The following is a 15,240-nucleotide window of genomic DNA, read 5'->3' on the forward strand; positions in this document are numbered from 1 at the left end:
TGGCTGTTGCCCCTACTCCCAGCTCTGCCTCCCCTGTCCAGGGTTTTATTCTCTCAAGTTTTACTGACTTTGTTTAGTGCTCCTGGACTTTCTGACCACTCAGTGAGAGTGGTTCTTTCATTTGTTTTCTTCTTGCTCAGATAGTTCCAGATTTGGCCAATGGGAGATCCTGTCATCATTTCAGTGCTTTCTTCTGCATGATAGGATGTTCTAGGATCCCCTTGCATGTTTCCTTTCCTAGCCCTGGGATCGTCTGTTTCTCCAGGGAGACCTGGTTTCTAGTATTTAGAAGCCAAGACTTGGGAGCTGGCAGTGCTCACTGTTGCTGGGTTGTCATTGTGTCGAGATGCTCCCAGTGGGCGGGGCTGGAATGAGCACACGCCCGTGGTGTCCACGGGGCACACGCTGGCTGCCTGTGTTCAAAGCCCGTCTCCACCAGGTCCCTGTCGCGCACCACAGTCCTCTCTGCCGCCACCTCCTCTCTGTGGGAAACACCTTAGCTCTGCACACTTGCTTCAGCACTCATGCTGTGTGCTCAGTTTATTCCTTTCATTGCAGAGTTTTATTTCATCGAGCAGATCTGTAGTGCACCCCATTCTCAGGATGCGGCCAGACCTGACCCCCACTGCAGGGTGGCCTCCTGCTCTCCGGGCCGCAGAGTTGGCCTCACGTCTTTGCGACTGTTTCTTCGCCTCTCCTGCCCTTGAGTGGTGCCTGCGCTGCTGCCTGTGTTGGGTGTGCGTGTTCTCCATGTGCTCTGGATGCAGGTCTCTACCAGACACGTGGCTTGGGATTTTCTCTCCACCTCTGACTCGGGTTTTCATTTTTCACTTCCTCAGTGTGATTTAAGGAGTGAAAGTTCTCACTTTGAAGTCCAGCTGACAGATTTTTTTTCTCTTACGGAGCATGCTTTTGGTATTGTATCTGAGGTTTTCTCGTGTTTCCCTGTAGAAGTTTTTGTAATTGTCTGTGTCATCAGTTTTGAGTTATTTTTGTTTAAGGTGAGAGCTGTGGATCCAGATTAATGTTGTTTGTTTTTGGGGCCTCCCTGGTGGCGCAGAGGGTAAGCACCGCACTATGAAGCAATCCGCAGCTTCTGCAGCACGAGTTCAATCCCCGGCCAGGGAGCTGACCCAGAGGGCACAGCAGACCTCTCCTGTCTCCCCGCTGCTCCCCTCAGCAGTGTGCTTCAGTCGATCTGCCTGTTCTGCTCCTCACTCTGTCTCTGGTGAATCCTCTCACCCCCCACATCTCTGGCCTGCACCCCAGCTTGTATGCATAAATAAATAAATCTTTTTTAAAAATGTTGTTTTTGGTTTTGGTTTTGTTGTTTTTGTTTTTAAGATTTATTTTATTTATTTATACAAGCACTGGGTACAGTCAGACGCGCGGGGAGGTGAGAAAATTCACCAGAGCCAGAGCGGGGAACAGAACAGGCAGACTGACGAAGTACACTGCTGAGGGGAGCAGCGGGCGGCAGGAGAGGTCTGTGTCATGTGAGACCCTCGCCAGCGGCCGGGGATCGAACCAGCGCTGCAGAGGTTGTGGGCAGCTTTGCAACCCAGCGCTCAACCGCTGCGCCACCAGGGAGGCCCTGTTTTTGTTTTTTGATATGGGATATGGTGAGTGCCCATGTGTTCTGGCATCGTTTGTTGAAACGGTGATTTTTTTTTCCCCCACTGATCTTGTGTTTGCGCCTCTGTGGAGAATCAGCTCCTGCCCGCGTAGGTCTGTCTTTGGACTTCACCCGTCACATGTGTTCCCCACATGCCTGCGCCACATCATCTTGGTTTCTGACTCTTTGTAATTGGTTTTGCCTCCATCTTTCTTCTTTTCTCTCAGGATTGCTTTGGGGCCTTTGTGGGTTCACGTAATAGTTTTGATTCAGATAGTGTAAGCCTTCCGCGTTCTTCTTTTTGAAAGTTGTTTGACTATTGTAGGTATGCTGTCTACAAAAACTGTAACCTCCAGGAAGGTTAGACTCTCTCTCAACCAAAAAACCATGGTGGTATTGGTGTTGGGGTTGTTTTGAATCTGTAGAGCTATTTGGGGAGAAAGCTATCTTTTTTTTTTTATGCAAGCCCTGGCTACAGTGAGAAGCACGGGAGGGCGAGAGGATTCACCAGAGCCATAGCGGAGAACAGAGCAGGCAGACTGACGAAATACACTGCTGAGGGGAGCAGCGGGCAGCAGGGAGGTCTGCGCACCATGTGGAACCCTCACCCGGCAACCGGGGATCGAACCGGTGCCTTAGAGGCTGCGGGCAGCTTCGCAACCCAGCGCTCAACCTCTGTACCTCCAGGGAGGCCCGAGAAAGCTATCTTTAAAAAAAAACTGTATTTTTTATTTTTATTTTTTTAAATATTTATTTATGCATACAATTGCTGGGGTATAGGCCAGAAGTGTGGCGGGTGGTGGTGAGAGGATTCACCAGAGACAGAGTGGGGCACAGAACAGGCAGATGGACTGAAATATACTGCCGAGGGGAGCAGTGGGTGAGACAGGAGAGGTCTGCCGCGCCATGCGGGCAGCTCCTTGGCTGGGGATTGAACTCATGCTGCAGAGGTTGTGGATTGCTTCATAGTTTGCGTCTTGACCCTTTGTGCCACCAGGGAGGTCCTCAAAATTGTATTTTTTAATGGAGTCTTTTCGTACATACACGTGGGTATGTCTCTCCATTTATTTAGATCTTTAGTTCTCTCAGCAATGTTTCATAGTTTTCAGTGTGCATCTATCAGATTTAACTTTAAGTATTTCATATTTATTGATGATTTTGAAAGAAGTATTCCTTATTTCTGATTTTTAAGTGCTGGTGTATAGAAATACACTTGGCATTTTACACCCCCCCCCAAAAAAAAAAAGATTATTATTTATACAAGCACTGGGTACAGTCAGAAGCGCGGGAGGGTGAGAGAATTCACCAGAGCCAGAGCGGGGAGCAGAGCAGGCAGAAGGACCGAAGGACACTGCTGAGGGGAGCAGCGGGCGGCAGGAGAGGTCTGCGCGCCATGTGGGACCCTCACCCGGTGGCTGGGGATCGAACTGGCACTGCAGAGGCTGCGGGCAGCTTTACAACCCAGCGCTCAACTGCTGTGCCACCGGGGAGGCCCTACCTTTTTTTTTTTTTTTTTTTTTTTAAGATATTTTTATTTATGCATACAAGAACTGAGGTGTAGGCCAGAAGTGTGGAGGGGTAAGAGGATTCACCAAAGACAGAGTGGGGAGCAGAACAGGCCGATCCACTGAAATCCACTGCTTGGGGGAACAGCGGGGAGACAGGAGAGGTCTGCTGTGCCATGGGGGGTCGGCTCCCGGGGGTGGGGGGGTGGGGATCGAACTCAGGCCATAGCAGTGATAGAGCTCAGACTTAACCCCTGGGCCACCAGGAAGGCCCCATCCAATTGTATTTCTTTAAAGCAGTTGCCCCACAGATTTTACAAGAGTGTAGAAATTATTATTTATAAAACCTGGAACACAGTGTTGCAAGGCAGGCGAATGAATTTTCTGAGTGTTTCATTTGGGCAGGGTGTCCATTCATGCGCTTTTATTTAGTTGAGGTTTTTTATTAGTTTTTTTTACTGGAAAGTAGAGCTTGTAAGTTTCACCAGAGGAGCAGATTTAAAGAAAACAAAGACGCCTTTAGATGAATGAGTGGGCCTGGCCATTATCAAGTAAGCCTCATGTCTCTGGAGTCTGCTGTACCTTCTGAAGATGATGGTTTGAGTGTCCCTGTTAGGAAGAGACTGTAGGCCGCACTTCATCCAGGTACGCAGGGAAGCTCGGCGCTGGCACTGGAGAGCTGCCGCTCCGCCCTGTCACAGGCTTTAAAGGACGTGAACATGCTTCAGAAGTCCCGTTCCAGGGTAGCTCTTTCTCACATTTAGTCTTCGCTAAAGTTGTTAAGAATCTTCTGGATTCCTGTTGTCTTGTCGCCAAAAGGTTGCTCTGGCAGAGAAGGTGCTGGTGTTCAGCGCACATGGGGGGTCCTGCTGAAAGGGGTTTCTGAGCGACTGGGCACATGTAGGTTCCCTTTTGGGTGTCCCATGTCTGATTCCTGGGCGGGCACCACAGGCAGCCCCCCTGCCAAGGTCAGTCCTGACTCCGCCTCCTGCTGGCCACATGACCTGTTCGGTTTCCTCACCTAGCCCCTGAAGCTAAAAACCATACTGACCTCACGTGCTCATGTTAAATAAGTGACAGTACAATAGAAAAAATAGAGACAGACAGACAGACAGACACTCCCCACCCCATCTCAACGTACGTGTGTGGTGAGCTGACTTCAGCGCCAGGAGGGTCATGCATCATGGGAGGAGGTGCAGAATCATAGTGGTGGTGGTAATCGTATCTTTTTAATCTTTGCTCAATTGTAACAAGCCTTTTCTTTTTTATTTCCTCCCAGCCAAGCTAGCAAGGCGCAGTCAAGAACGAGACAATCTTGGCATGCTGGTCTGGTCACCGAATCAGAACCTGTCAGAAGCGAAACGTAAGTAATTTTTCTTTCTTTCTTTTTGTTTTTTTAACAGATTTATTTATTTATTATTTATACAAGCACTGGGTACAGTCAGAAGCGCGGGAGGGTGAGAGAATTCACCAGAGCCAGAGCGGGGAGCAGAGCAGGCAGAAGGACTGAAGTACATTGCTGAGGGGAGCAGCGGGCGGCAGGAGAGGTCTGCGCGCCATGCGGGACCCTCCTCCGGTGGCCGGGGAGCAGCCGGCGATGGAACCGGCGCCGCAGAGGCTGCGGGCAGCTTCTTAACCCAGCGCTCAACTGCTTGCGCCACCAGGGAGGCCCACATAAGTAATTTTTCATCTTTTCTTTTTTAATGTGACGTTTTAAAACCACCATAGCTAAAAGTCGGTATAAATACCTTTAAAATAAATAACGTGAAGAGTTTGAAAGTGTGTTTTTCTTTATACCTTGGCCTGTCATATGATTCAAAGATCCTTAACCTGTGGCTTCCTAATCTTCCCCTTTTCCCAAAATGCTGTTCAAGTGAATGCTGAAGTGAGGAGGCCAGACTCAGGATGGAAGGTAGCAGTGCCTGACTCCCTCATCTGGGGGGTTATGTTGTTGTGACAACGAAGAGTCGAGAATATGTGTCACAGGTCTTAATAATAAGCCTTCAGCCGAGCTAGAAGGCACTTTTAGTGGCTATTTGTTTTGGGCTGCCTTGGATTTTAGATGTGGGAGGGCCAGGAGTCCTGTTGTTGGCAGTAATATTAATTGTATTTTCAGAGTTGGGTTTAGGTTTAGGTTTGTCCTCTGTTCAGGTGATACTATAAGAATAGTTTTATTGCTGCTATATTACTATTAGTCTTCATTAATTTCAAAGTTTATTTTCTTCATGACATGAAAGAAGGAAAATTAAATCCCTCTTTGGAAAACTTTTCATTGAGAGTCCATGGGCAGAATTTATAGGGGCTTGCGCATTTGGAAATCACATGCAGAGTGTTCTGGTACATACATGGTTTTCCGGAGGAAAGAACATTGGCCTTCCAATGGGATCTTTGAGAAGAGTGGATCAGGAGTCCGTCCTCTACACCGGCTGAGAACGCCGTCAGCGGGACGTGTCCGTTGGAAGCGCCGGGAGCTGAGAGAAGAGGCCCTCTTCCTCTTGTGCCATGCGCGACGGTGTTGCCCTGCCCACCAAGTGTCAGAGATGGTGTATATGAAAGAGTATCTTCTTCTTATACAGTCAGCACCTGCATTAACATATTTCAGGCACAAACACTCACGGGGGAAAGAAACCTGTTCAGTTCTGACCAAGGATTCCCCCGCTTTTTTGTACAAAACTCTCCATGAAACCAGGGGAATCCGGTTACTCTCAGTAACAGTGGCCGTGGCGGTGCTGAATAGTCTGTCTGGCCTGATTTTAAGGGTGTCTCGACTCTGCCCCGTTGGGCTGCTGTTTGGTGAGTTGTGATGAACAGAGGGCCGGAGGGGCGGGGGCATTGGCCTTTACGAGGCCTTTGCTGTGCTGGGGGAGGCCTTTTAAGTGTTTCCTGTTTGTTTTTTGGTTCCTCCTTTTGAGCACTTGCTGACTTCCAAAAGCAATCTGTTCCATTTCTGAACATGTTGTTCTTTCTACCAGAGAGCTGAAAAATCTGCCTCCTGTAATATTTAAAGCCTGGTTTCCTGAACTCTGCTTCAGGGAGTGCGTGTGCAGCCGTCCCTGAGGTTGCACAGCCTGCCTCCCTTCCCACCCCCGCGTGGGGCCTGCCGAGTTGCTTCCAGCGTTTGCCGGTGGCTGACTCGGGCCTCTGGCCATTGTGGCGCCCTCCAGGACGTGCTCCATGGGCCACGTGCCGTCTGAAGTCGTGGTGTCCAGAGCCGCATAGCCAGAGCAGAGAGCGCTCGTCCAGCCTTTGTGCTGAGCGCTGTGCCGAGAGGTTCCCAGGCCTTGTCAGTCAGTCGGCACGATAGCCCAGGAAGAAATTTTTACCCCCATTTTTCAGGTGGCTCTTCACAGTTCAGAGAGGGTTGTGAAGCTACCCCAGAGGAGCGGGAGGGGGCCTCCCCCCACCCTGGTGCGCCAGCTGTCCTGGAGGGGCGCTCCGGCCTCAGCTCAGGATTGCGTTGGCACCTTCACTCTCGTATTGCCCGCTGGCGTCTTTGCAGCAGGCGTTTAGGGTTAGTATTATGTTGATATTGCCTTTTCTGGACCTGGAAGAAAAGAGTAGAATATGAGAAATTAATACGTTTGTAAAAAGTGGTACTGGCTAAGCAGGTTTGCAGTTTACTGCAGGCCCTGCCGGCTTTGGTAAAACTTTGAATCGACTAGTAACATTTATATTTTGTTGAAAGTTCAGAAGACCCATAAAGGTGTGTGGAAGGAACAATTTGCCCAGGATTCCATGACCCAGCTAGGGATCCTTTTCCCAGTTACTTTGCTATGCATGCGTTACCCACGAGAGGAGCTGTGTGTGTGGCGCGCGCCCATGCCCCAGTGCTGGGTGGAGGGGCTGCGGGCACGTGCGGGCCTGCGGCAGCCTGTCCCGCGCTTACCTGTAACTGGCACTCTGTTGCTTTTGGAAAAGAAGGCGCTAGTGAAAACTGAATCACAAAGCTTTGTTCTCTTTGTTTTTTGGTTATTTTTGATGTTTCCTCTCGTGGTTTTGTTGTTTTAGCTGCATCCCTAGGAACAGAGCTGGCAGGGCCTTGCAACTGCCTCAAGCGTGGAATGGCCACGGGCGCTCCCTCATGCGAGTTGGGCTCTCACCGGGCACCACCTGCGGGCTCTGGGGCCCTGTTCCTCTCTGATGACCTGGGGTGGCCCTGCTGCCAGCACCCATCCCTCCTCCACGCCCCTCCCCCAGCACATAGAAGGGGCTGCCACTTGTCTTTGTTCTTTATTTTATTTATTTTTAAAGATTTTATTCATTTATGCATATAAGAACTGGGGCACAGGCCAGAGATGCGGGGGGTGAGAGGGTTCACCAGAGCCAGAGTGGGGAACAGAGCAGGCAGACTGACTGAAGTACACTGCTGAGGGGAGCAGCGGGGAGACAGGAGAGGTCTGCCTGCCATGTGGGTTGCTCCCTGGCCGGGGATTGAACTCGTGCTGCAGAGGCTGCGAATTGCTTCGTAGTGCGGTGCTTAACCTCTTGCGCCACCAGGGAGGCCCCTCTTCAGAAAGTTCCTAACGGCCTGCGGTTTAGGGAGCTCCGTTCCAGGTGAGGGAATTGGCGCCCAGGGGGACTGGATGCAGACCTAGGGGGTCTAGTTGCCATCGCCGCAGTCGGAACTGCCCCCAAACAGACGCAGGTCATGGCACGTGGCCTCGGTGGATCCTGGGGCACCCGCGCGTTCCCAGCCTTTGCTCCCCTTGGTGTTGACGAAGAGTCTGCCAGGCGCTCTGCGAGACGCCAGCTCCCTGGTGCCCCCCCCCATGCCCATGTGATGTGTGCGGCCCTCCTCCTGCCCCACGCCCCTCCCCTCCTCTCCCGCCTGGGGCCCTCTCCCCACCCGGTTCCCGGCTGCCCTCTCTTAGGGGCGCTCTCCTCATGTGCCCTGGCCCCCTGGCCTGGCCAGCTGACGACCTCAGGGCAGTCTTTCCCGCAGTCTGCTCTTAGGTAGACACATGCGAGGTTTGGGGTCTGTAGAGAAGCAGCTGAAAGCCAGCACGACAAAGTGGACGTGTTAGTACAGGAAATTTTAAGTATTTTTTTTTTTTTAAACGAATTTTTTCTTCTTTGAAATGTGTGTAGAGCTAGGCTCGATCTTATTCTCAGTCTGGTTCGCTCTACTATTTTAAGGAAAATAAAGAGCTGACCAAGGCAGGAGTGGTCCCGTGCCATGCGGAATTGTGGCCTGGGGGTGCCTAGAGGGGGCTGAGGAGAGCGGAGCCGTTGGGGGCGGGAATAAAATAGTCTGAGGCCCAGTTTCTATTGTGTGAGTCTCTGAGGTAGGGCTTGAAAGGTGGAACTTTGGGGCTGGAGGGGAGGCCTGTGTGGCCATCCACACCTGGGGACGGGGGTCTGCAAGGGGCAGGTGCGGGGAGCCAGCTCTGCTGCTGGGAGTGAGGAAGCAGCGGATTCCCTCATTTGTGCGTTCGTGTCTTGTAGGTTCTGTGTGGTAAGTGCTTTTGCAGCTCTTTAAGAGGGGATTACATTTCACTTTTATTTTATAAAAATGAGGATAAGCTGGTACGGTGGTAAGAAGTGTGGGTCTCAGACACACAGGACAACGGCCTTATTTCTAAGCTGGGTGCCTGCTGGATAGGAAGGAAAACTGAGCACACCCCGCTTCGCCAGCCATGCAGAATTCTGTCAAAAGGCAAAGTTTGTCAAAAGACAGAGTCAAATGAAGGGTTTTAAAATGAGTTGCCGCTTTCTTGGAGTGCGAGCCTTCCTTAGACACACACACGGCACTGTGGGTTAAGGTCACTGGACTTCATGACGCGTATTTCGGGTTGACTTGCTGGGGCCCCTCCAGGGTAGGCAGTGGGCGCGCCCGGCGGGGTGCCTGGGGGTGGCGCCCGCAGTCTGCGCACCGCCTCCCGGAAGTGCCACCCCACAGGCGCTCCAGGCCCTGCTCAGCCTGACCCAGTCTCTGCCCCTGGAAGCTGTCCATGCCTGCTCCCAGAGCCGTTTCTCTTCCCTCTGGGGACACTTCCCAGGTGGCTACATGGTTCCTTTGGCCCCTCCTGGTCACCCATCAAGTGTTACTGCCAGGGACGCCTTCCTTGGCCACAGCAGGAAGCGGTGCATGCAGCTGCGTCATATGGTTTGACTTCCTTCGCCTGTTTGCTGCCCCCCCACACACACACACACGTAGTAGTAGCTGCTGCTTGTACGGCGTGAACTGTACGAAGTGCCTCCAACTGAACCCCACCTGTGACTGCAGGAATTCACATTAATGCCGCTTGGCAGCAGGTGTTCCTTGGAGAGAGGCCGGGGGTCTCACCTGCTGCTCCTCCTGGACGAGAGGGAGGAGTCAGGTCCAGCATGCAAAGTCCCTGGTTGAGGCCAGATCATTGGTGGTGGCCCCTTCCAGCCCACCGTAGGGCTGTAGGGCTGTGGGGGACCCCACAGCACCCCACTCCAACCCCCATGCTGGGCCGGCTGGTGTTTGCAGCCTAGCCCCTTCCTGCGGCTCACAGAATCCAGGGCAAAACATGAGAGCAGGAGGACCTCCCCTGGTGGCACAGCGGTTGAGCGCTGCGCGCAGCCTCAGCAGCACCAGTTCGATCCCCAGCCACCAGGCGAGGGTCCCACATGGCGCGCAGACCTCTCCTGCCGTCTGCTGCTGCCCTCAGCAGTGTATTTCATCGATCTGCCTGTTCTGTTCCCCGCTCTGCCTCTCGTGAATCCTCTCACCCTCCCGCTCTTCTGACTATACCCAGTGGTTGTATAAATAAATAAATAAATCTTAAAAAAAAAACAAAAAAAAACACGAGAGCAGGAGCATATCCTGAGGACACGGTGCCGAGGGACTCGCTTGCTGGTCAGTTGACTTGACGTGCGTGCCCTGAGCTTGTCTGCACAGGCGTTGCTGCGTGGGAGGGTCCCTGCAGGCCGCCCAATCCCGGGCGCCATGTGTGTGGCTGGAGTGTGGTGGCGGGCGGCGCCCTTGGTCGTCAGGGTGACGGCAGAAGGGGGGGGGGCGTGAGCTGGCTGGAGCCCATGGCCCCCAGGAGGGCGCCTTGTCTGTGCCTGGGTGAGCATTTGTGGTGGTTCCCGGGGTGCCAGGGCATAGAAGGCGCTGCTCCTGTAAAGTGGGGTTTTGACCAAACCGCACCAAGAAATAGCATTTTCACAGTAGAGTGCGTCTTACCCCGGCCAGGCCTATCCTCGCGGGCGGCCTGGGAAACGCCCGTCCAGTGGAGCTTGCGCCCGCGGGGGCTCCACACCCGCTCAAATCCCGAACCCGCGTCCCTTGCTAGTGATACAGTGGGCACCGCGCTGTTGGCTGCGTCCTGGATGAGCTGCGGGCCCGGGAGGGCAGTGCCCGGGGCTCGTGCAGACCTGACAGTGAAACACGCAAACCTGCACCGAGACTGCAGCTTGTCCTCGCCCGCCTGCTGGGTCAGCCTCGCTCGCAGGGACGCAGGGTCACTGGGTGTGGGCTCGCCGCGTCCCGGGAGGGGAGGGGGCGGCGGGGCTCCTGGGCGCTGGCCCCACGGTCCGCATTCTTCCTCCTGTTTCCGTTGACTTGGAGGCTGGCTGCGGGCACCGGGGCAGTTCCTCCCCTGGACGGCAACGTGAACGCAGAACAAGGCAGGCGCCTCAGTGGGATAGCCTTGGCCCGCCGCAGCGCGGCCCACCCCGTGCTCCCCTTGCGGGCCAGCCCCCCATCTGCTGTCAGCCTGTTTCTGTGGTTGCCGGCCGGCCTAGCCAAGCGGCCTGACTTTTCTGACCCTTGCTTTCTCCATTCTCGAGTGGGAGCCATCACAGAACGATCCGGGAAGGCTAGAGAGACTGTGTGCCCCGCTCGGAGCACCAGAGGCACGGCAGACTCCCGGATGTGGCAGCTGTCAGGACCTGAGGAGGCTCCTGCGCCCGGGGTGCCTGGGGGCGTGCCCGCCCCTCCCCCTATGCCGCTCCTCCCCCCTCCCCTTGCTCTCCGTCCCTGGGTGTCTTCCTGTGTCTGGGGCCTGCCAGCCAGTGCCCAGCTCTGGGCACAGGAAGCGCGGGTCAGCAGGAGCTGTCCAGACTGTAGGGGTTCCGCCTGCTTTCTCGGGGATCTGGCACACGCACCTTTGACACTGTGCTCTCCCCGTTGCGGCGTCCCCTCCCCCTCCCTGGTGCAATGGTGGGGCTGGTGCACAAGCCCCTGTGCTGGGCATGGTGGCTGCAGGGCCCTCTGCCTACTTCTGCAAGGTGACCCTCCGCTCCCGCAGCATTTCCCTGTCCCCTTCCGTGTCTGGGCTCTCGTGCCGCCCGTTACTGCGTCTGTCGTGTGCCCCGGCGCATCCCTGGGGTCTCCTTGCTGGCCTCTCCCAAGTGCCCCACGATGCCCTGCCTTTCCCCTGCTATTCAGATCACCCGCCGTGTCGTGAGGGGCTAAGAAAGGTGTGTGCTCTGGCATAGTTTCCTCTCCGTTCTTAAAACGATCACTTTCCACTTTTGTGGCAAACCAGGACCCTCTGGGTGGTTACTGATTCTCAGGAAAATGGTGTGTCCCCGTGTCTGGGGTGCAGTGACCAGTCAGTCTGAAAGCGCCCAAGGCCGGGGGCCTAGACCTGCACCTAGGTGGGGGCGCGCCAGAAGGCGCTGCCTTTCGTCAGCACGGAACCCCGGTATGGGCCTGTGTGCCTACAAAGTCCTCAATTCCAGAACGGCCTCCGCCCGGGCCAGTGTTCCCTGCCTGCACCTGGGCGGGGAGTGCCCTGGGCCCGCCTCAGGGATGGGGCATGTGGGGAGTCCAGGGCTCCCTGTACTCTGGGCTACTTGTTTTTCTGTTTTTGTGATCAACTTATTTTTGTAATCAGTAAAGAAAGGCCCTAAGTGAAGCTGAGGAAGTGCTGCTGGCTACGAAGTAGCCTCTTGTTTTTCAGGTAGGACATGGAGAAAAGAGGAGAACATGCAGGGAGGATGTAGACTCCTGGCCCCGGTCAGCTGCCTTCCCGGCACTCCTCAGTGCTTGAGAGGTGTCCCTGGCCACAGTGGGCGGCAGGCTGGAGGCCTGTGCCAGGCTTGGGTGACCTCGCTGATGGCTTAGCTTTTTCTTGACATAAACCTTGGCTGCTTTTTCATCACCCTCAGCTGAGACTAAAAATGAACCCAAATTTAATACTTGATTCTAAATCATTTTTTGAAAGATTTTATTTATTTATGCATACAAGAGCTGGGGTACAGGCCAGAGGTGTGGGGGGTGAGAGAGGGTTCACCAGAGACAGTGGGGAACAGAACAGGCAGACTGACCGAAGTACACTGCTGAGGGGAGCAGTGGGTGAGACAGGAGAGGTTTGCTGTGCCGTGTGGGTAGCTCCCTGGCCTGCCAGGGATCGAACTCATGCTGCAGAGGCTGTGGATTGCTTCATAGTGCAGTGATTAACCCCTTCACCACCAGGGAGGCCCACTAAATCATTTTTTAAAATACCAAAGTGGTACTTGTTTGTCACGGCAAATTTAAGTAGAGCCAAGTTTTTTAAAAAAAAAAAAATAAGAGTTATGGGGCCTCCCTGGTGGCACAGCGGTTGAGTGCTGGGCTGCAAAGCTGTCCCCAGCCTCTGCAGCACCAGTTCTATTCCCCCGCCGCCAGCGAGGGTCCCACATGGTGCGCAGACCTCTCTTGTCTTGCCTGCTGCTGCTCCCCTGAGCGGTGTATTTCAGTCAGTCTGCATGTTCTGCTCCCCGCTCTGGCTCTGGTGGATTCTCTCACCCTCCTGCACTTCTGACTGTACCCAGTGCTTGTATAAATAAATATATAAGTCTTTAAAAAAAAAATGAGAGGGCCTCCCCGGTGGCGCAGCGGTTGAGCGCTGGGTTGCAAAGCTGCCCGCGGCCTCCTCAGTGCCGGTTCGATCCCCGGCTGCTCCCCGGCCACTGGAGGAGGGTCCCACATGGCGCGCAGACCTCTCCTGCCGCCCGCTGCTCCCCTCAGCAGTGTACTTCGGTCCTTCTGCCTGCTCTGCTCCCCGCTCTGGCTCTGGTGGATTCTCTCACCCTCCCGCGCTTCTGACTATACCCAGTGCTTGTATGAATAAATAAATAATAAATAAAATAAAATTAATCTTTAAAAAAAAAAATGAGAGTCATGATCTCGCCAACCACAGGTAAGTACTGTTAGCACTTGAGTCTCCTTCCAGTCACTTCTCTGGGGTTTAGGTGTGTAAGAGCCACAGTGGGTCCTCCTCAAGACTTCAGGGATGTTACCACCCTGTCTCCTCTTATTGGGGCGGGGGCTGCGGTGCCTGTGCAGGGTGGGGAGGGTGTGGACGGCCTGCGTCCCCCTCAGCCCCCTGCCTTTTTGCCTTTCAGTGGACGAGTACATCGCCATCGCCAAGGAGAAGCACGGCTACAACATGGAACAGGTGAGCCCGCCCAGTTGTTCTGGGCCCCGCTTGCAGGGGTCCCGCAGCTCTGTCCCCTGTGGCTCTCTTGGGTGGTCACTGGCAAGGTAGCCAGGGGCTGGCTGCGGCAGCGGGTGTGTGCGCTGGGCCTCACGCTGGGCCGCGGGGGGTCTGTGCCACTGCAATGTGGGTGCCCCCGACTTGGCTACCGCCCCGGGCCTGCAGCTGCATCTTGGTGCCGTGTTGCTTGTCTTACGTCACTCATCCTTGAACATTTGACCAAGTTTAAGTTATTTGGAGCCTGTTAATGAGAAGCCTACGAGAGTATTTCTCCTCCGGAAGCGTGGCATCTCTTTCGGTCCTGTCGCTGGGGCCTGCTTCTGCAGTGAGTGGGTCGGGCTGGTACTTCCTGGTGTGCAGGTCCAGGTGCTCAGCCTCAAGCGGCTCGCCTGCCCTGGTGCCCAGCACGCCCCTCGCGGCCTGGCAGGGACACACTGGCTCCAGCCTTGGCCTTCTCAGTCAGTTTATCTGGTAGAATTGCTAGACAATTACAGTAAGGTGATCTTTCTTGCTGCTTTTTTAAAAGATTTATTTATGCTACAAGAACTGGGGTACAGGCCAGGAGTGTGGGATGAGGAGTGAGAGGACTCCCCAGAGACAGAGTGGGGAACAGAACAGGCAGATCCACTGAGATCCACTGCTGAGGGGGCGCAGAGGGAGACAGGAGAGATCTGCTGCGCCCTGTGGGTCAGCTCCCTGGCCAGGGGTCACTCTCAGGCCACAGTGGCCTGATAGCTTGATAGCGCTGAGACTGACCCCTGCGCCCCCAGGGAGGGCCTCTTGCTTCTCTTTTTCCAAACTGTGCTCACAAACTTCACAAGGTTGCTCAGAAAAATCCTCCAATTTTATCTGTTTAGCAAATGTAAATATTATTGGGTGATTGATAAATGTATTTGTATGAATGTTTAAGGATTTTGTTTTTCAAAAATATGAACATTTTCATGTTCATAATACAGGTGTTTTCTCAGGAAAATATTCCTTAATTTATGTCTCATTTCTAGTTACCCATTTGTGTATTTTCTCCTGAGATTAAAAAACAAACAAACTGTATTTTTGAGTTTTTGGGCAAAAGAACAATAAAGCAGTTACTGTCTCCTTCCGTGCAGCGGCATCAAGAGCCCAGTTTCTTGCTTGCCCCCCCCCCCCCCGCCACTAGCCCACCTGAGGCTTCTGTCCCCCGCACTGGCACTGGGGAAGTCGCTCCTCAGCTCCGTGTCCGGACCGGAGAAGGCCGTGCGGGGCCGGGGCTGCTGAGGAGGAGCAGGGCCAGGCGCTCGCTTGTCTGTGCGCAGCCACACGCGTCCTCTCGCCTCATTTCTTTTAATGTTTCATTCATGTCTTTGATCTAAAATGTCACTGATACTGTTTTTCTAGGCTCTTGGAATGCTATTTTGGCATAAGCATAATATTGAAAAGTCATTGGCTGATTTGCCCAACTTTACCCCCTTCCCAGATGAGTGGACTGTGGAAGATAAAGTCTTATTTGAGCAAGCCTTTAGTTTTCACGGGAAAACTTTTCATAGAATCCAACAAATGGTGAGTAGATGAGACCACCGTCACCCCCGCAGCCTAAGGGGAAGGATCACGACCTCACGTGTGGGCCCCTCCTGACAGCACTCCCTAGAAGCAGCTCGGTGCCGGTCGCTGGCCGGGAAGGAAGGTGCCCACTGCACAAGTGACACTCCCCAGCTCTCCTTGCTTGGCGGTGTCACGCCTGCCCTCC

General features: G+C 54.0%; 1 protein-coding gene across 2 annotated transcripts in view; it reads left to right on the plus strand.

Annotated features, from left to right (window-relative positions):
- The window catches only part of RCOR1 (REST corepressor 1), a gene marked incomplete at both ends in the record, with an annotated part of 68,843 nt that overhangs the window by 39,176 nt on the left and 14,427 nt on the right, over positions 1 to 15,240 (plus strand). For both annotated transcript variants that reach the window (XM_084240971.1, XM_084240972.1), the window contains 3 exons: positions 4,400 to 4,483; positions 13,426 to 13,478; positions 14,892 to 15,053. In XM_084240971.1, coding sequence (XP_084097097.1) covers positions 4,400 to 4,483; positions 13,426 to 13,478; positions 14,892 to 15,053 — 299 coding nt within the window. The remainder of the gene's footprint in view (positions 1 to 4,399; positions 4,484 to 13,425; positions 13,479 to 14,891; positions 15,054 to 15,240) is intronic.

Source organism: Talpa europaea (assembly GCF_964194135.1).
Source record: "Talpa europaea genome assembly, chromosome: 8".
Lineage (NCBI taxonomy): Eukaryota > Metazoa > Chordata > Mammalia > Eulipotyphla > Talpidae > Talpa > Talpa europaea.